Raw genomic sequence first — 23231 nt, forward strand, 5'->3', positions numbered from 1 at the left:
TTGGCCAATACCAAACTCATTAAAATACCGACAGGCCCAGGGCAGACAAAGCTGGTATTTGATTTGTGGATGCGAAAGGTCATTTAGGTTATACACAGCGATACAGTATACCCAGGGGGCAGATGTAGTATTGACTGTAGGTCAAGTCAACATCAATAAAAATACACACATAGATACAGATACTTAGTAGTCATTAAATTAACCCTATCTTTGACATTGATACTTTACCTGATGGAACACATGTCGGAACCCCCAATCACAGGAATCATTCTTACACAGACACCATGTGACCTTGACCTTGGACGACTAGCACATGTACACGTTACTGTCTGTCAGTTGTGAGTGTCGTTTAACTTTGCTTTAACACTTTTCTACGGAAAGGAAAGCCAGCACGAAACTTGTTACATGTTTCTTTCATTGTTGTTTGTCAGTGCGTGCATTGATATACATGTACTGATTGGCTAAATTGTGAAATGATAGATCTTGCTTCATTTTTGAAATGACAATACCGACGGTATATGGCATATAACATGTAACATTGCAAAGACATGAATCTACATGCCCAGGCACTTCATGAATGTCATCACTAGTCTGGAAATATTTTAAGTTGAGAATGAAATTAGAAAGAATAAAATAAAATAAAAATTGAGCAAAAACAAAAATCACCAATGAAAAAGGAACAGTTAAATACGAACATAGACAATGAATATTGGCTGTACCTCAAAATCTACAAATTCAGATGAGTTAAGTGTCTGTGACACTTGGCCAGAGCATATATCTCAAATTACTGTCAAATGTGTACGTAGTTTATGTACCTCTTTGGGTGACAGAAAGTAAGATACTTAAGTCAGGTTTTTCGGTCATCATTGATTATTTTTTCTGCAAAGCGTATATGTTTGATGTATCCTTCTGTCCATCTGTCTGTCTTTCTGTCTGTGATCCATCTGAACGTAGATATTGGCCAGGAGAAATGCTGCTTTCACTCTAAAGAGGTTTTTATGGGACACTTGATTATTACAAGGTATAGTTACACAGTACACATTTATCATTATTCTCTTTTTTTCTTTAGAGTTAAGTCCCTTTTATGATATCCTGTCTGTGGACAGAATATGGTCCTTCCATCATTTTCTTTTATACATGTTCTTTGGGGTAATATTTCTTACTCTTTGCACATGATATATACAAACCTAGTTATAAATAAATTTTGTTTTATATTTTGATGATTTTGTTTAGAGTTATGTCCCTTGTTTTTGATATCCTGTCTTTGGTTGAAATTTGCCCAATACATTACTATTCATTGTCATAACCAAATTCATTAAAGCTCAGAACATATGTCATAGTCATAAGTTTAGATAGAATCTATGAATTATACACATTATATTTAATTATTTCCAACTTCATTTTTTTCACAAAAATATTCAGACTAAAGTTTTAAGGATCAAACATTAAATGGGAGCTGGTGTATGTAATCAAGGTTTCTGATTACAGTGTGGATGTTTGGGTTTAGATTGGGCTGCTTACACTTCTAGTTATTCTCTGTTTATGTTTGCAGTTGCTGAGTATTATAAATATAAAGGAGAACCTCCCACTACCCTGTATAAAGTAGTGATAATCACTTAATATTTTTGTGGATCATGATTGATGTCGGCGGATACTGGCATCAGCATGCAACAGTATATAATATTGTAAATTATCCTAAATATGGCACGTAAATTCACATGAACATAGCTTAGGAAATAAGAAAAACTAGAAAATCTTTGTAGAACATGGCTTAGGAAATAAGAAAAACTAGAAAATCTTTGTGAGACATGCCCCCGCTGCCACTTGACACACTGAAACAGTTTGATGAGGATCGTATCATCAGTTCCTGAGATTAGCTAGTTGCATGGCATGGGGATGGGACGAGACACGACCCAATGGGGAGGACATGGGTTACTCTATATGCCCCTCCATTTCACGGCGGGGTCATAGACATGTGCATGCATCCTCATGATCTATGTAAAAGAAAACGTAGGTAGCTCGCTTCAACAGATCAAGCCCCTTCAACAGATTACCTACAAATGCGTCATCTTATGTAAAACTAGAAAATGTCTGTAAGACATAAATGCCCCCACTGCCACTTGACACCTTGAAACTTAGCAGTTCCTAAGATTAGCTAATTACATATTGCATCTATACGGGACGCGATATGCGACAGGACGCAACAGACATGGGTAACACTATATGCCCCCCCCCCTCCTCCCCCCCCATTTCATGGCGGGGGCATTATATTTATATCGCCTGCAGGGTATATATATGCAGGAACCTAAATCAGTGTATGTTTATATTTATATGCAGATTGATGGCCTTTGTTCACTGTGTATATATTTTATCAGGACATATCGGTTGGACTTGCCCACCTTTGTGACATCTGAGTGTCTCATGGGTAGAAGGTTGTGACATATATATATATATATGTATTGATGTATCTCCTACCTCATGTGTTTGTCGCCTTGTCTGGTCATATCCGATATACTGTCATCTACAGTTGTCAGGATTTATATGCAGTCATTATTGCCAACACCTCTTGGGACAGAGGGTGTCACATATTAAAAATGGTTCTAAGGCACACCAGCTATACTCTCAGTTATGTCCCTTTGTTCATATTTTATTCCACAGATTGAACCAAGATTTTATGATTATTGAAGAGTCATTGTTGACATTATTTATCAGATTAAAAAAAAAAATGATCATGCATGCTTATGATTTACTCCTTAAATATTTATGTATATATTATTACTGTTAAATATCCACTTTACTAGAATTAAAATGGGTCAAATGTCAAGTTTTCACAATTGTCACTTCATTATAATTCCATGTCTGTGGGTGGTAGATTATCCTTTGTACTTTCTCCTTACCTTTACAGCTAGCTTTTATGAAACAGGCTATACATAATCAATACCCTGAACTTGTGATTTGTTTTTAGTTTTGGAAAAGGTTATGATGGGTAGAATATATTCCTCTATAGCTTCCCTGTACTTGCAGAAGAGCTATTAATTACCCTTGGTATCCTTGACCAGATCTGGACTAAATGATAGGGTCAAATGTAACAAATGATGATGATTTATTTTCAAATTGGGGGAAAAAATCTTATGTTTCAAAAATATTAAAATGAGTTTGATTTGGTTAACATTATTATCATATGTGTGGTTGTGTTTTCTTGAGTTATTGCTGTTTATTTTCTTCAGAATTTTAATCTTGTCTGGAGATTTCTTCCCACAATTTTGATTGCAGGACAGCATGCAAATTTGTAAATCTGTTTGAATTCTACAAATATATAGTGGTCAACACTACAACAGATTTCGGGAGACCTTGAAAAACATTTCACCATTTCCAGAATTTTTTAGTCCTAAATGCAATGTATTTGCATTTACAGAATTTTTAAGTCCTAAATGCAATGTATTTGCATTTAAATGACATCAAGAAAATACTGAAATAACATGCATTCCAAGCATTTTTAATTCTATACCAATATATACTTCTACAATTAAGGTGGAATTTACTTGGGGATCTGGTCGTCGCAATTTTTAGGTCATCTGACCCGAAGGGTCAGGATGACCTATAGTCATCATGTTTCGTCCGTCGTCGTGCGCCGTCCCCCGTTCGCCGTCCGCCGTGCGTAAACTTTTCACATTTCAAACTTCTTCTCAAGTTCCACCAGTGGGATTGAGCTGAAACTTGCCTGAAATGATGCTGGGATGGTCCCGACCAAGTGTTGTTATTTTTTGGGTCAGTCTGAAATCCAAGATGGCCGCCACAGCCGCCATTTTGAAAACACATTTGAAACTTCTTCTCAAGTTCCACCAGTGCTATTGAGCTGAAACTTGCCTGAAATGATCCTGAGATGATCCCGACCAAGTGTTGTTATTTTTCAGGTCGGTCAGATATTCAAGATGGCCGCCATGGCAACCATCTTGAAAAACACATTTTAAACTTCTTCTCCAGTTCCACTGGTGCGATTGAGCTGGAAGTTGGTGAGGATATTAAGGAGGGAGAGTCAACAAAGTGTTGTTATTTTTTGGCTTTGTAAAAACTTTGACATGGCAGCCACTTCGGCCATTTTGTAACATGATTGCGCAATCATGGTTCTTCTGAACTACACCTATTTGAAACTTCTTCTCAAATTCCGCCAATGGGATTCAGTTCTTACTTACCAAAAATGATCCTGAGATGGTCCTGACCAAGAGTTGTTATTTTTCAGGTCAGTCAGTAATCCAAGATGGCCGCCATGGCAACCATCTTGAAAAACACATTTTAAACTTTTTCTCCAGTTCCAATGGTGCAATTGAGCTGGAAACTGGTGAGGATGTTAAGGAAAGATAGTCACCAAAGTGTTGTTATTTTTTGGCTTTGTAAAAACTGACATGGCAGCCATGTCGGCCATTTTGTAACATGATTGCGCAATCATGGTTCTTCTGAACAACACCTATTTGAAACTTCTTCTCAAATTCCGCCGATGGGATTCAGTTCTTACTTACCAAAAATGATCCTGAGATGGTCCTGACCAAGTGTTGTTATTTTTCAGGTCAGTCAGTAATCCAAGATGGCCGCCATGGCAACCATCTTGAAAAACACATTTTAAACTTTTTCTCCAGTTCCACTGGTGCGATTGAGCTTGAAATTGGTGAGGATGTTAAGGAAGCAGAGCCAACAAAGTGTTGTTATTTTTTTGCCTCTGCCACGGCAGCCAATTTTGTAACATGATTGCGCAATCATGGTTTTCCTGAACAACACCTATTTCAAACTTTTTTTCAAATTCCACCAGTGGGATTCAGCTCTTACTTACCAGAAATGATCCTGAGATAGTCTTGATCAAGTGCTATTTTTCGTGTTTATCCAAATTCCAAAATGGCCATCATAGCCAACAGTGCCACTATACCTGCTACAGAGAATACATACTACAATAGTATAATGTTCTTTAATTTAGAGTCAGATGACCGTTAAGGCCCTTGGGCCTCTTGTAATTTACATCATCACTTGCATCATTGCTACTGATGCTGTTTAATGAATATGATCTCTTCATTGTTAAAATATTCCGATGTATTTTAAGAGCTAACTGTATTTTTCTTTGATTTATCCAATAGTTGTAATTCGAGGAAAACTACATTTATGATAAAAGGCATTTTAAGTACCTGGATACTGGTATGTCCTTCAGCTTCTCTAATAACAGCTAGAGTCAATAACATTCAAGGTGATATCAATAAAAATTTACTTCCTTCACAGGTCTGGAATTCAATTTGTGTAAATTCAATTTTCCAATTTTGAGTGTAAATCATGAAAATTTAAGTATGTGAAAACGACATGCTCTACATCAACATATACTGAATGCCCATGAAACCTAAAACATGTAACCTATACTGGATACCCTATACCTCCTGTAACAACCTACAACCCTAGTAAATACCCTATATATATTATGTAACCTATACTGGATACCCTATACCTCCTCTAACACCCCACATCCCTAGTAAATACCCTATATATATTATGTAACCTATACTGGATACCCTATACCTCCTGTAACACCCTACAACCCTAGTAAATACCCTATATATATTTTGTAACCTATACTGGATAGCCTATACCTCCTGTAACACCCTATCAACCCTAGTAAATACCCTATATATATTTTGTAACCTATACTGGATACTCTATACCTCCTGTAACACCCTATCAACCCTAGTAAATACCCTATATATATTTTAAACTTATATAATGTAACCTGTGGATACCCTATACCTCCTGTAACACCCTACAACCCTAGTAAATACCCTATATATATTATGTAACCTATACTGGATATCCTATACCTCCTCTAACACCCCACATCCCTAGTAAATACCCTATATATATTTTAAGCTTATATTATGTAACCTATACTGGATACCCTATACCTCCTCTAACACCCCACAACCCTAGTAAATACCCTATATATATCTTAAACTTATATTATGTAACCTATACTGGATACCCTATACCTCCTCTAACACCCTACAACCCTAGTAAATACCCTATATATATTATGTAACCTGTGGATTCCCTATACCTCCTGTAACACCCTACAACCCTAGTAAATACCCTATATATATTATGTAACCTATACTGGATATCCTATACCTCCTCTAACACCCCACATCCCTAGTAAATACCCTATATATATTTTAAGCTTATATTATGTAACCTATACTGGATACCCTATACCTCCTCTAACACCCCACAACCCTAGTAAATACCCTATATATATCTTAAACTTATATTATGTAACCTATACTGGATACCCTATACCTCCTCTAACACCCTACAACCCTAGTAAATACCCTATATATATTATGTAACCTATACTGGATACCCTATACCTCCTCTAACACCCCACAACCCTAGTAAATACCCTATATATATTTTTAACTTATTATGTAACCTGTGGATACCCTATACCTCCTGTAACACCCTACAACCCTAGTAAATACCCTATATATATTATGCAACCTATACTGGATACCCTATACCTCCTCTAACACCCCACAACCCTAGTAAATACCCTATATATATTTTAAGGTTATATTATGTAACCTGTGGATACCCTATACCTCCTGTAACATCCTACAACCCTAGTAAATACCCTATATATATTATGCAACCTATACTGGATACCCTATACCTCCTCTAACACCCCACAACCCTAGTAAATACCCTATATATATTTTAAGGTTATATTATGTAACCTATACTGGATACCCTATACCTCCTCTAACACTCTACAACCCTAGTAAATACCCTATAGATATATCTTAAACTTATATTATGTAACCTGTGGATACCCTATACCTCCTGTAACATCCTACAACCCTAGTAAATACCCTATATATATTATGTAACCTATACTGGATACCCTATACCTCCTCTAACACCCCACAACCCTAGTAAATACCCTATATATATTTTAAACTTATTATGTAACCTGTGGATGCCCTATACCTCCTGTAACACCCTACAACCCTAGTAAATACCCTATATATATTATGTAACCTATACTGGATACTCTATACCTCCTGTAACACCCTACAACCCTAGTAAATACCCTATATATATTATGTAACCTATACTGGATACCCTATACCTCCTGTAACACCCCACAACCCTAGTAAATACCCTATATATATTATGTAACCTATACTGGATACCCTATACCTCCTCTAACACCCCACAACCCTAATAAATACCCTATATATATATTTTAAACTTATATTATGTAACCTGTGGATACCCTATACCTCCTGTAACACCCTACAACCCTAGTAAATACCCTATATATATTATGTAACCTATACTGGATACCCTATACCTCCTCTAACACCCCACAACCCTAGTAAATACCCTATATATATATATCTTAAACTTATATTATGTTACTTATACTGGATACCCTATACCTCCTCTAACACCCCACAACCCTAGTAAATACCCTATATATATATTATGTAACCTAAACTAGACATTCTTTTCACACTAGATACCCTGTACTTCGTACTGAACCACCTTGGTCTCCCCAGCATTGTGTTACGCCTTCTGCTTTTTCATAATATGGTACACTCCAGACAGTGTTACACTTAACAGCACTACAGTTTACATTGCTACCACAAGCACTTCTGCGTAGGTTATTTTAACCGCAAAACATTATATATATATTTTTACAGCCTTGACGCTATGCCATTTAATGTTTACGGTAATAGTAAGTTACGACTATAGTGATGACGTTTGATTGTGACATGGGTACAAATTGCTAGGACTTGTTTGTGACGCTGTGCGATGAATGAACACGTATAATTAGGTTGTGTGATGACGTTTGGTCCTGATAAAGGTACCGCGCGACTCTGTGACGTGAGCGGTGAAGCTGTATGATAACCATTCTGACATTTCCCTAACTGTCTGAGGAGACACAAACGATGCTGAGCCAAATTCCTATTAAATTGATAGGTTGTTCCACACCTTAACACTATATACCTTGTTAGGTTCCAGGCTATAATTAAACATCTGCTTATGTTATACAATTTCTGAGCAGGATTTTTTGATTCCTTCACTTGGGTACATAATGACGTCATTCCGCTAGTTGCCTCAGGAAGGACCATTCTGTTTGTAGTTGTACGGATTCCCTATTCTGCATGTGTGTATGGCTTTCAGTGATTGATTTTCGGTGAGGTATATATATATATATATATAGACACTGGCTACGTCTCCCTATCTCCATACTGTTAGATACAACACGACACTTGAGAGATACCTGTGCTCGCTGAAGATATTGATGTTTAAGACAGTACAGCTTCTGTTTGCTATAGACTGTGTTGTTCTGTCAAATGCAATGACATTTTACTGGATTTGTCTCCCTTGATGTGTGAATTCTTATGCTGCAACATTGACATGTTTCCAGGTAAAATTTGATATATTAATTATTGAGCTGATGTGTTGAAACTTATTCAGTGTGCAGAGTCATCCCTGTCTATAAAGACCACATAAGACAACGGACAAAAATGGCCTTTATAGACAGGTTGGAAAATCTTCCAAAACTAGAAACTGTATATACAGAATCTACATGTAATATCTTGCTTCGTATTCTTTTGAAGATTTTGTTTGTTTTTTGTTTGTTTTTGTTTTAAACAACTTAGTTGAATGTTATTCCATCAGTGCAGACATAGAAAATGTGGAAGGCATTTTAAGCTCACCTATTCAAAGAATTTACCCTAGCATTGATGTCAGCATGTTGCCAGGTTATCTTCAAGTATTGAAGTGCTCCAGTAATTTTATGACATCTTTTGGGACTTAAACTTTTGTTTGGTTAAACTTTTGTTTGGTTAAGTTTTGCTGTAAGTTTTTAATGCTCATATTAAATGACTAGATATGTATACTCAGATGTGGACATTGTTATAAAGGTACTTTTAAATTTTAATAAATTTTAATAATTTTTAATTGATTTTTAATAACTTTTTGAACTTCATCAGGAATACAGTGTGTTTTCAGTGGATGTGAATCTTTGAATATTAATTGGTATTTGTATGAAATTGTAAGATATGTCCTCTTTTATTTCTTAATTTTGAATATCGTTTATAAAATCAATACATGTACTTTGAAAGAAAAAAAAAGAGAATAATTATCAATTTGAGATAATTTAGGCCTTTTTGTCTATCCATACATTCATAAAAATCCATTCTATTTTCTCAAGCAAGACCAATATCAAATACTGTTTTAAACATTTTGCAATGAAATACTGCAATCATTAAGGCCCAGTGTAGTGAGTACCCTGTAGTAATTATAGTGTCCACCCATTCTCCCATCTCTCTGTCTGTACATTAGCAATTTTGTTTCCAGAGTTTTGAAAATCGAGATTACTGTGTTATTTTCTTTACTTACTTTACTTTGTAAGTTTTACGTTTAGATCTGTTGCTCAAAAAGTTCAAGTCCAACTTTAACCAAACTTTTGGTATATAGTTTGATGACATAGACGACCTCTCAACACAGCATTCATTTACAGAATATCATTGACTCTGGAAATGGGGGATGTTGGGAATCTGGACTACCAGATATTTATTTATAGTTCAGTTTCTCAAAAAACCTGGAGTATATTTGCATTGTAGTATGGACCAAACCCTACAGATTATGTGAATTTTAATTTTTTGCCTTATTTTTTGTTTAAAAAACCTTAGATTTTCAGAAAATAATAGAAGGCTTTATTTCTTTTGTGATTAACTTAACAAATTACTTTATGGTCAAATTGCAAAATGTGCTGTAATATGTCAGATATTTCTTCTCATTTTCAGGAATAGTGATTTTTTTGGTAAAACATATTTGAGTAAATTTCAGTTATTTTACAAAATTTGTTATCTTTTGTTAAATTAATAAAAAAAGATAAAATAAAATAATAAAAACAAGGATGGATAGTATTGCAACAGCAATACAAAGTCCCCTGCCTGACCCAGGAGTGCAACTATTTATTTCCCATTTTTTAAACTACGTGTTATACTGATCACGTATACCAAATTTCGTTAAAATCAGAGTAGTACTTTAGGATTGTCCGGACACGCCTCAACCAATGAGAAGCCGGCGGCCATTTTGTAAAATGTTTTTTTTTTCAAAAAGAAAAATTGGGATGCACAACTACATGTGATACTGATCATGTATACCAAGTTTTCGTTAAAATCAAAGTAGTACTTTAGGAGGAGTTGTCCGGACAAGTCTCAACCAATGAGAAGTTGGTGGCCATTTTGAAAATTGGTTTTTCGGAAAAAAAATGTAGGATGCACAACTTCATGTTATACTGATCATGAATACCAAATTTCGTTAAAATCGGAGTAGTACTTTAGGAGGAGTTGTCCGGACAAGCCTCAACCAATGAGAAGCTGGCAGCCATTTTGAAAAATGAATTTTGAGAAAAAAAAATGTGGGATGCACAACTACATGTTATACTGATCATGTATACCAAGTTTCGTTAAAATCGGAGTAGTACTTGAGGAGGAGTTGTCCGGACAAGTCTCAACCAATGAGAAGTCGGCAGCCATTTTGAAAATTGGTTTTTGGAAAAAAAAAATGTGGGATGCACAACTACATGTTATACTGATCATGTATACCAAGTTTCATTAAAATCGGAGTAGTACTTTTGAAGGAGTTGTCCGGACAACTATTGCATGACAGACAGACAGACAGACAGACGGACGGACGGACGGACGGAGGGTAAACCTATAGTCCCCCCGTTTTTCAAACGGCAGGGGACTAATAAACATCTCTGTAACATATAGAGGGAACTCCCATATACACTATCAATTTATTAATATGGTGGCGGTTTCTTGGATGTAATTGCAGAAAATTTAGTGAGTTTACGTAATTTGCTTCAAGCTTTCTATGCTGCCGAAGTTGGAGAGGCAAGACATATGATTATATGCATTTATTAGCAGTCTACAACAATATATTCTCATTGATGTCCCCAGAGTTCTTAATTCAAACTGGTAATTCTTCAGATAGTACTCCCATTCCCAAACATACAGTGTGGGGATAAAGAATAGATGTTAATTGAATTTGTTCATGCTATATGGTTGTAGGTAATGTAAGCTGTGGGTCCACAATGTCACAGAACAAGCATGAGGTTGTTGACCTCAGCACTGCTAGTGCAATGATTTGGCAAAGATAGGAATGTGAGAGAGGTCCACTAAAGGACAATGAGGTAAGTCTCAGAACAGTATTTAGTCTTAAAACATGGTTACAGGCCTGTCCATTGTGGATAATATAGAGCTACTCTGCAATGTGAGGGTACTGGCCCACTGTGTGGTACTACTGTTGTATATTTATACATTACAGCTATGTGAGGGTACTGGCCCCACTGTGTGGTACTACTGTTGTATATTTATACATTACAGCTATGTGAGGGTACTGGCCCCACTGTGTGGTACTACTGTTGTATATTTATACATTACAGCTATGTGAGGGTACTGCCCCACTGTGTGGTACTACTGTTGTATATTTATACAGCTATGTGAGGGTACTGACCCCACTGTGTGGTACTACTGTTGTATATTTATACATTACAGCTATGTGAGGGTACTGGCCAACTGTGTGGTACTACTGTTGTATATTTATACATTACAGCTATGTGAGGGTACTGGCCCACTGTGTGGTACTACTGTTGTATATTTATACAGCTATGTGAGGGTACTGGCCCACTGTGTGGTACTACTGTTGTATATTTATACAGCTATGTTAGGGTACTGGCCCCACTGTGTGGTACTACTGTTGTATATTTATACATTACAGCTATGTGAGGGTACTGGCCCAAGGTGTGGTACTACTGTTGTATATTTATACATTACAGCTATGTGAGGGTACTGGCCCCACTGTGTGGTACTACTGTTTTATATTTATATATTACAGCTATGTGAGGGTACTGGCCCCACTGTGTGGTACTACTGTTTTATATTTATATATTACAGCTATGTGAGGGTACTGGCCCACTGTGTGGTACTACTGTTTTATATTTATATATTACAGCTATGTGAGGGTACTGGCCCCCACTGTGTGGTACTACTGTTGTATATTTATACATTACAGCTATGTGAGGGTACTGGCCCACTGTGTGGTACTACTGTTGTATATTTATACAGCTATGTGAGGGTACTGGCCCACTGTGTGGTACTACTGTTGTATATTTATACATTACAGCTATGTGAGGGTACTGGCCCCACTGTGTGGTATTACTGTTGTATATTTATACAGCTATGTGAGGGTACTGGCCCACTGTGTGGTACTACTGTTGTATATTGATACATTACAGCTATGTGAGGGTACTGACCCACTGTGTGGTACTACTGTTGTATATTTATATATTACAGCTATGTGAGGGTACTGGCCCCACTGTGTGGTACTACTGTTGTATATTTATATATTACAGCTATGTGAGGGTACTGGCCCCACTGTGTGGTACTACTGTTGTATATTTATACAGCTATGTAAGGGTACTGGTCCCACTGTGTGGTACTACTGTTGTATATTTATACATTACAGCTATGTGAGGGTACTGGCCCCACTGTGTGGTATTACTGTTGTATATTTATACAGCTATGTGAGGGTACTGGCCCACTGTGTGGTACTACTGTTGTATATTTATACATTACAGCTATGTGAGGGTACTGGCCCACTGTGTGGTACTACTGTTGTATATTTATACATTACAGCTATGTGAGGGTACTGACCCCACTGTGTGGTACTACTGTTGTATATTTATACATTACAGCTATGTGAGGGTACTGACCCCACTGTGTGGTACTACTGTTGTATATTTATACATTACAGCTATGTGAGGGTACTGACCCCACTGTGTGGTACTACTGTTGTATATTTATACAGCTATGTGAGGGTACTGGCCCACTGTGTGGTACTACTGTTGTATATTTATACATTACAGCTATGTGAGGGTACTGACCCACTGTGTGGTACTACTGTTGTATATTTATACAGCTATGTGAGGGTACTGACCCCACTGTGTGGTACTACTGTTGTATATTTATACAGCTATGTGAGGGTACTGGCCCCACTGTGTGGTACTACTGTTGTATATTTATATATTACAGCTATGTGAGGGTACTGGCCCCCACTGTGTGGTACTACTGTTGTATATTTATACATTACAGCTATGTGAGGGTACTGGCCCACTGTGTGGTACTACTGTTGTATATTTATATATTACAGCTATGTGAGGGTACTGGCCCACTGTGTGGTACTACTGTTGTATATTTATATATTACAGCTATGTGAGGGTACTGGCCCACTGTGTGGTACTACTGTTGTATATTTATACATTATAGCTATGTGAGGGTACTGACCCCACTGTGTGGTACTACTGTTGTATATTTATACATTACAGCTATGTGAGGGTACTGACCCCACTGTGTGGTACTACTGTTGTATATTTATACATTACAGCTATGTGAGGGTACTGGCCCACTGTGTGGTACTACTGTTGTATATTTATACATTATAGCTATGTGAGGGTACTGGCCCCACTGTGTGGTACTACTGTTGTATATTTATACATTACAGCTATGTGAGGGTACTGACCCACTGTGTGGTACTACTGTTGTATATTTATACATTATAGCTATGTGAGGGTACTGGCCCCACTGTGTGGTACTACTGTTGTATATTTATACATTACAACTATGTGAGGGTACGGGCCCACTGTGTGGTACTACTGTTGTATATTGATACAGCTATGTGAGGGTACTGACCCCACTGTGTGATACTACTGTTGTATATTTATACATTACAGCTATGTGAGGGTACTGGCCCCACTGTGTGGTACTACTGTTGTATATTTATACAGCTATGTGAGGGTACTGAACCCACTGTGTGATACTACTGTTGTATATTTATACATTACAGCTATGTGAGGGTACTGACCCACTGTGTGGTACTACTGTTGTATATTTATACATTACAGCTATGTGAGGGTACTGACCCCACTGTGTGGTACTACTGTTGTATATTTATACATTACAGCTGTGTGAGGGTACTGGCCCCACTGTGTGGTACTACTGTTGTATATTTATACAGCTATGTGAGGGTACTGGCCCCACTGTGTGGTACTACTGTTGTATATTTATACATTACAGCTATGTGAGGGTACTGACCCACTGTGTGGTACTACTGTTGTATATTTATACATTACAGCTATGTGAGGGTACTGACCCCACTGTGTGGTACTACTGTTGTATATTTATACATTACAGCTATGTGAGGGTACTGGCCCACTGTGTGGTACTTCTAGTACTGTTGTATATTTATACATTACAGCTATGTGAGGGTACTGGCCCCACTGTGTGGTACTACTGTTGTATATTTATACATTACAGCTATGTGAGGGTACTGACCCACTGTGTGGTACTACTGTTGTATATTTATACATTACAGCTATGTGAGGGTACTGGCCCCACTATGTGGTACTACTGTTGTATATTTATACAGCTATGTGAGGGTACTGGCCCCACTGTGTGGTACTACTGTTGTATATTGATACATTACAGCTATGTTAGGGTACTGGCCCACTGTGTGGTACTACTGTTGTATATTCATACATTACAGCTATGTGAGGGTACTGGCCCACTGTGTGGTACTACTGTTGTATATTCATACATTACAGCTATGTGAGGGTACTGGCCCACTGTGTGGTACTACTGTTGTATATTTATACATTACAGCTATGTGAGGGTACTGGCCCACTGTGTGGTATTACTGTTTTATATTTATATATTACAGCTATGTGAGGGTACTGGCCCACTGTGTGGTACTACTGTTGTATATTTATACATTACAGCTATGTGAGGGTACTGGCCCACTGTGTGGTATTACTGTTTTATATTTATATATTACAGCTATGTGAGGGTACTGGCCCCACTGTGTGGTACTACTGTTGTATATTTATACATTACAGCTATGTGAGGGTACTGACCCACTGTGTGGTACTACTGTTGTATATTTATACATTACAGCTATGTGAGGGTACTGGCCCACTGTGTGGTACTACTGTTGTATATTTATACAGCTATGTGAGGGTACTGGCCCACTGTGTGGTACTACTGTTGTATATTTATATATTACAGCTATGTGAGGGTACTGGCCCCACTGTGTGGTACTACTGTTGTATATTTATACATTACAGCTATGTGAGGGTACTGGCCCCACTGTGTGGTACTACTGTTGTATATTTATACATTACAGCTACGTGAGGGTACTGACCCACTGTGTGGTACTACTGTTGTATATTTATACATTACAGCTATGTGAGGGTACTGACCCCACTGTGTGGTACTACTGTTGTATATTTTTACATTACAGCTATGTGAGGGTACTGGCCCCACTGTGTGGTACTACTGTTGTATATTTTTACATTACAGCTATGTGAGGGTACTGGCCCACTGTGTGGTACTACTGTTGTATATTTATACAGCTATGTGAGGGTACTGGCCCACTGTGTGGTACTACTGTTGTATATTTATACATTACAGCTATGTGAGGGTACTGGCCCCACTGTGTGGTATTACTGTTGTATATTTATACAGCTATGTGAGGGTACTGGCCCACTGTGTGGTACTACTGTTGTATATTTATACATTACAGCTATGTGAGGGTACTGGCCCACTGTGTGGTACTACTGTTGTATATTTATACATTACAGCTATGTGAGGGTACTGGCCCCACTGTGTGGTACTACTGTTGTATATTTATACATTACAGCTATGTGAGGGTACTGGCCCACTGTGTGGTACTTCTAGTACTGTTGTATATTTATACATTACAGCTATGTGAGGGTACTGACCCACTGTGTGGTACTACTGTTGTATATTTTTACATTACAGCTATGTGAGGGTACTGGCCCACTGTGTGGTACTACTGTTGTATATTTATACATTACAGCTATGTGAGGGTACTGGCCCACTGTGTGGTACTACTGTTGTATATTTATACATTACAGCTATGTGAGGGTACTGGCCCCACTGTGTGGTACTACTGTTGTATATTTATACATTACAGCTATGTGAGGGTACTGGCCCCACTGTGTGGTACTACTGTTGTATATTTATACATTACAGCTATGTGAGGGTACTGGCCCACTGTGTGGTACTTCTAGTACTGTTGTATATTTATACATTACAGCTATGTGAGGGTACTGGCCCACTACCCCTATGTGGTACTACTGGCAGTGTTTGTGGTGGTGGCCACCTGCCTCATTCTCTCCACAACAGTCATTCAGCTCCCAGATTTTGGAGACCCTATGGCAGTAAGTACATTAGATTTTCTATAAAAAAAAAACCTACTGTTACTGATCTGTTCAGCAAATTAGAAATGGATTTCATATGGTTGATCCCTAGGACCATTATTTGTTTATAACTGAATGTGTTAACTTCATGTCATGAATAGGGAAGGATCTTAAAAAAAATAGAATCCAAAGGAAGGTTGAACAATTTGAAATAATTATGAACTTCTTGATCAAGGGGATGTAGTTTTGTATCTGTAAAAGTGAGCTTTTCTTAAACAAAAATATGTGGCCCAGTAAAAAAATAGTGATTTGTTTTGAAAAGACTGATTCTTGAAAAAATCTTGTTTGAAATTCCCTTTTTCATATTTAATGAATAAATTAAATTTGCTTTTAGCATCCTTAATCCGAGAATTACTGAACTGTTTGATTTGTGGCATGTCCTTAACTGATGTATTTAATTTCTTCATAAAAAAAGATATTTTCCAGTTAAAAAGGGAAGCAATAATGCATTCAGCCTGTTGGGCGTACTGAGTTAACAGTCTTAGAATACAATTCTAAAGTTTCTCTGTAGAAAAAATATATCCTTTCTAAATCACTTGCTCGGGAATATATACTCACATTGGTACTATGACAGGGGTTTGAGCCACGTGGTACAGACCTAGGAGAGCGGCTGGTTACCTTCCACAATGTCATGTACAACCCTAACAACAAGCTCAGCCTGCTGCCATTTGGAGCCGGATTTGAGGACCAGATTGAGGACCAGATCACGGATAAGACTGACAATGACACTGAGCTCTGGGACGAGCAGGGATATGTCAAACGTAGCACAAAAAGAACCACTCTTTGTAACCTGCCAGGTAAATACATGTACTAACATAATTCAGGTAAAAATGTAGTAATACGATAATTCTACAGGTCTCGGCTTCATGCATGTTCCCTGCATTCAAAAATTAATTCGCTTAAAATTTTCCATTTGAAAACGTTATTTGATTGACAGAAGAAATCTTAAATAAAAAAAACTTTCCATTAATTATTCAAAGCTTTCCTTTTGAAAATTTTAGGTCAAAGAATTTCCTTCAGTTAATGTGCCTGTAGTTCATATATTACACCACTGGTGAATATATGTACCCTCAGATATGCCCACTCAATACATACCATATTTATCCTCAAATATGCCCACTCAATACATACCATATTTATCCTCAAATATGCCCACTCAATACATACCATATTTAGCCTCAAATATGATCCCTCAATACATACCATATTTAGCCTCAAACAACCCCCCTCCCCTAGTGTTTAAGTTTGGTGAGGGCTTATTTGTAAAGTATTTTAAGCTGCTTATTTTTAGATGATTCTGAAAGAACAAGCATACTTGGTATTGCTAAAGCAATATATGTACCCTACTGGCTTCCGCTGAAAATATTAACAGTGATCTTGACCTTGACCTTGACCCTGCTACTCACACTGAAGTTACATACAAACTTTCACCAACATTACCTTGAATCATGGCTGAGAAAAAGGGGACTAATAATTTTTTTTTTTTTGTGGGAAGGGGCTGAATTGCAGATAATTGCAATAAACCCACAGATACAACCACTCCTTGTAAAAATCCAGGTAAATGTAAATACAGTGTACAGGTAAGACACTGTTAAAGAAGCCAACACACCCGCACATAAAAGAAACACACTTATAAAGAATAAGACGTTCTGATCCATATTTGTTATATTCTTTCAGTAAAGATATTATTTAAGCTGCTTATAATTATTTGTGAACTTTTCCGTCTCTGTTATAGATAAGGACTACCGTGGATTGGCAAGAATTGTGTTCAGGAGTAAAGATGGCAGCAATCTTTTCTCAGCAGACAAGATTCGACATATGTGTCGTGTCGAGGAGGAACGCATTCACACACACCCTACATACCCAGGTATGTGTCTGAGAGCCAACGATGACAGCTGCTGTCGAAGCTGGTCTTTAGGGAACTATATTGCTTTCCTGACGGGTCACGAGAATTGCTCTGAGATAAGAGATGAGGATGTGAGCAAGGTGGGACGTTTGTTGCAGAGTTGTGCTCCATTCTATCACAACTACACTCTGAAACACAACTGTGACACACTTAAACGGGGAGCCAAGCGATATATCTGCCAAAACATGCCTAAGAAATGTATGAGACTTAACACTGTGTATGACATATTCCACTACATAGCAGATGTTGAGTTCCTACCAGCTAACAACAAGGTGTCGCGGCCAGTGCTGAGTTGGGCAGTGACTTTTCTGCCTGTGTATGCAAAAGAGAACACTGTGGAGCTTTATAAACATATGGAGGAATGGACAGAATCTCTAGAGGAAGTTCAGATTGTTGGGGTGAACTTTGGCATCAAGTACGTGCTATTTAGCGAGTATTTGATGTCAGATACTGTATGGCTGGTGTCGGCTGCCTGTGTGATCTTCCTCATCATCTGGCTGTATTGTGCTTCTCTGTTTATCACTATAATGACTTTCCTCATGATGTTCTGGTCATTAGAGCTGGCCTACTTCATTTACATGCTTGTGTTCGAGATCAAGTTCTTTCCTTACATGAACCTGGTCACAGTAATCATTGTGATTGCGATCGGTGCTGATGATGTCTTCATATATAGTAAAGTGTGGCATTTGGCAAAGTCGGAGCCAAACAATGGGACACTGGAAAAAATTGTATCCAACACACTCAAGCACGCGACTTTATCGATGTTTGTGACAAGTTTTACGACTGCGGCAGCTTTGTTTACAACCACAATAAGCTCCATCACGGCCATCAAGTGTTTCAGTATCTACGCTGGTCTGACTGTCGTCTGCAACTTTGTTTTGGTGGTGACATGGCTGCCTGCTTCTATCATCATCCATGACAAGTGGTGCAACTGTGAAGCCTGGTACAACCCCGAGTTCCTCACCAACAAAGGAATCTGCTACTACATGTGTATAGTTCCGTATAAAGTACACGACCAGTTCTCGGAATGGTCAAAGATACTCTTTGAAAAAGTAGTACCCTTCATCATGATAAAATTACGAATCCTTTGGATTGTGTTATTGGGAGGAATAGGAATTGGTGGCATAATTGTGATATTTTTTTACCCAAAATTAAAACTGCCGTCTTCTGAAAAATTCCAAGTGTTTTCCTCTGATCATCTGTTTGAACATTACGATTTTGTGCTGAACAGTAAATTTTGGTTTGAGCGAGAACACACCGAGCACAGATCATTGTTGCCATTGACGATAGTGTGGGGTGTCCTACCCATAGACAATGGTAACAGTCTCGATCCTTATGACAAAGGAGACTTGAAGTTCGATTACAGTTTTAATCCTTTAACATCTAATGCACAAAAATGGTTTCTAAATTTTTGTAAGAAAATAAGACAGACAGATTTTTACTTTGACCTACCTGGCTTCCAGTTCACAAACTGTATGTTTGAGGATTTTCAGGCCCTGATGAAAAGACCCTGTATTGACTACATGCAGGGTATAGACCACAGCCCCTGTTGTAATGCGACTGAAAGCCAGCCGCTGTCTTCCACATCAATGCTCCAGTGTCTGACTGAGTACATTCCAGTTCTGAGGACAACTCCTGGTGTCCGCTACAACTTCTACACCCCAGGCCTCAGATTTTACAATGGTAGAATATGTGCCTTCATTGTACAGTTCTTGAGTAACGAAACTTTTTCATTTGCTTATGACAGAATCAATGTTTTTTATAAGAAAGTCAACAGTTGGGTGAAACAGGAACTATCGACAGCCCCACCTGAAATAAAAAATGGCTGGTTCATCAGTGACTTTGAATTTTATGACCTTCAAAACAGTCTACTTGGGGAGACCCCACTGGCGTTTGGTGTGTCACTGGCTGTCGTGTCTGTTGTTGCATTTCTAACAACGTTAAACTTGTTGATAAGTTTCCTGGCCATTTTGAGTATTGCGTTTGTGATGTTTACTACTGTGGCAGCCCTGGTGCTGCTGGGATGGGACCTTAACATTCTAGAGTCAGTGGTTGTCACCGTGGCCATTGGCATGTCAATAGACTACACACTCCATTATGGTGTATCCTACCAACTGTGCCCCGACTTCGACCGAAAGACACGAGTTTCCACTTCTGTAGCAAGACTCGGAAATGTTATCTCCATGGCTGCTTTGACAACATTCCTCGCAGGTGCCATGATGATGCCATCCACAGTGCTTGTTTACCAGAAGTTTGGCATTTTCCTTATGCTCATCATATCAATCAGTTGGACCTACTCCACATTTTTTTTCCAAGGCCTGCTGTGCGTTTGTGGGCCTACCAAGGGTTTCACCCAGTTACACTGGCCTTCCAGTGAATGTTGCTCAAATTCTGTACCAGATCGTCGAGACAAGACTCGTTATTCCACATCAGAGTCCACCATGTCAACTTCAAGCAGCTATCACCACACAACGAGTAGTGAGAGTCATGAGATGGAACCACTGACAGATGATTACAGACGTCGATACTCCAGTCGCTCACGTCCAAGCTACAGTCGCACAATTATGGCCGCTGATTACAGCCCGGAACATCCGCGGCGTGGCAGCCATGTTCGTTTCTCCATCGATAGTGTGGACAAATCTGTATCCGTGTTTGATCCAGAAGATGAGCTGGCTCATGCACAACGCTGTCGATCAAGAGCGGAATCAGAGGTGTTTTTAGAAGACGAAGAATTAGAATCTCCAACAAATGAAACAAACGATAAACATAAGGACTCAGGGTCTTGATGCTGATTATATAACCATATAGCACACATCGACGTGTGTCTTACCTCAATCTGTTCCAATACCAAACATAGAATCTCAGGTCACTCTGTATACCGCTACTCTATTGTATCAGCATTATATATCACAAATATATATATTTAAATCTTTTCTTCAAACTGAACTCATTGTGAGAGATATTTGAACATTTTTTTTACTGTTTATCATAAAAAAAATTCCCGTTGAAGTTTTTGTAGATCAAAGTGCTGCGTCTTCCTTAGATATGTGCTCAAAATGGAAACAAGACATATTGCAAAAAGGCTTTTTGTGTTAGTATGAACAGCAAAGGGAATGTTGTGTTAGGACATACTGTGAGGGGTTTGTGTTAAAACATACTGTGAGGGGTTTGACTGTGAGGGGTTTGTTGTGTTAGGACATACTGTGAGGGGTTTGACTGTGAGGGGTTTGTTGTGTTAGGACATACTGTGAGGGGTTTGTTGTGTTAGGACATACTGTGAGGGGTTTGTTGTGTTAGGAATACTGTGAGGGGTTTGTGTTAGGACATACTGTGAGGGGTTTGTTGTGTTAGGACATACTGTGAGGGGTTTGTTGTGTTAGGACATACTGTGAGGGTTTGTTGTGTTAGGAATACTGTGAGGGGTTTGTCTTAGGACATACTGTGAGAGGTTTGTTGTGTTAGGACATACTGTGAGGGGTTTGTGTTAGGACATACTGTGATGGGCATGTTGTATAAGGACATACTAAGAGGTGTTGTGTTAGGACATACTGTGATGAGTTTGTTGTGTTAGGACATACTGTGAGGGGAATGTTGTGTTAGGACAAACTGTGAGGGGTTTGTTGTGTTAGGAATACTGTGAGGGGTTTGTTGTGTTAGGACATACTGTGAGGGGTTTGTTGTGTTAGGAATACTGTGAGGGGTTTGTTGTGTTAGGAATACTGGGAGGGGTTTGTTGTGTTAGGACATACTGTGAGGGGTTTGTGTTAGGACAAACTGTGAGGGGTTTGTTGTGTTAGGAATACTGTGAGGGGTTTGTTGTGTTAGGACATACTGTGAGGGGTTTGTTGTGTTAGGACATACTGAGGGGCATGTTGTGTTAGGACATACTGTGAGGGGTTTGACTGTGAGGGGTTTGTTGTGTTAGGAATATTGTGAGGGGTTTGTTGTGTTAGGACATACTGAGGGGCATGTTGTGTTAGGACATACTGTGAGGGGTTTGACTGTGAGGGGTTTGTTGTGTTAGGACATGCTGTGAGGGGTTTGTGTTAGGACATATTGTGAGGGGTTTGACTGTGAGGGGCATGTTGTGTTAGGACATACTGTGAGGGGTTTGACTGTGAGGGGTTTGTTGTGTTAGGACATACTGTGGGGGGTTTGTTGTGTTAGGACATACTGTGAGGGGCATATTGTGTTAGGAATACTGTGATGGGCATGTTGTGTTAGGACATACTATGAGGGGCATATTGTGTTAGGACATACTGTGAGTGGCATGTTGTGTTAGGACATACTGTGAGGGGCATGTTGTGTTAGGAATACTGTGAGGGGCATGTTGTGTTGGGACATACTGTGAGGGGTATGTTGTGTTAGGACATACTGTGAGGGGCATGTTGTGTTAGGACATACTGTGAGGGGCATGTTGTGTTAGGACATACTGTGAGGGGCATGTTGTGTTAGGACATACTGTGAGGGGCATGTTGTGTTAGGGTGTTAGGACATACTGTGAAAGGTTTGTTGTGTTAGGACATACTGTGAGGGGCATGTTGTGTTAGGACATACTGTGAGGGGCATGTTGTGTTGGGACATACTGTGAGGGGCATGTTGTGTTAGGGGTGTTAGGACATACTGTGAGGGGCATGTTGTGTTAGGACATACTGTGAGGGGCATGTTTGTGTTAGGAATACTGTGAGGGGTTTGTTGTGTTAGAAATACTGTGAGGGGCATGTTGTGTTAGGACATACTGTGAGGGGCATGTTGTGTTAGGACATACTGTGAGGGGCATGTTGTGTTAGGGTGTTAGGACATACTGTGAGGGGCATGTTGTGTTAGGACATACTGTGAGGGGCATGTTGTGTTAGGGTGTTAGGACATACTGTGAAAGGTTTGTTGTGTTAGGACATACTGTGAGGGGCATGTTGTGTTAGGACATACTGTGAG

General features: G+C 38.7%; 1 protein-coding gene across 2 annotated transcripts in view; it reads left to right on the top strand.

The window, feature by feature from the left end:
- The window catches only part of LOC117323388 (protein dispatched homolog 1-like), a 39578-nt gene extending 16692 nt beyond the window's left edge, over positions 1 to 22886 (top strand). Inside the window, exons 2-7 of one of the 2 annotated variants that reach the window (XM_033878574.1) lie at positions 11124 to 11245; positions 16228 to 16351; positions 16965 to 17187; positions 18126 to 21506; positions 21745 to 22405; positions 22804 to 22886. In XM_033878574.1, the coding sequence (XP_033734465.1) occupies positions 11241 to 11245; positions 16228 to 16351; positions 16965 to 17187; positions 18126 to 21082 (3309 nt within the window). In that variant the 5' untranslated portion in view covers positions 11124 to 11240 and the 3' untranslated portion in view covers positions 21083 to 21506; positions 21745 to 22405; positions 22804 to 22886. Of the gene's footprint in view, positions 1 to 11123; positions 11246 to 16227; positions 16352 to 16964; positions 17188 to 18125; positions 22406 to 22803 lie in introns of both variants that reach the window. The other variant, XM_033878575.1, reaches the window with a different exon arrangement.
- Positions 22887 to 23231: the final 345 nt, after the last annotated feature.

The sequence above is a fragment of the Pecten maximus genome, chromosome 3, assembly GCF_902652985.1.
Source record: "Pecten maximus chromosome 3, xPecMax1.1, whole genome shotgun sequence".
Lineage (NCBI taxonomy): Eukaryota > Metazoa > Mollusca > Bivalvia > Pectinida > Pectinidae > Pecten > Pecten maximus.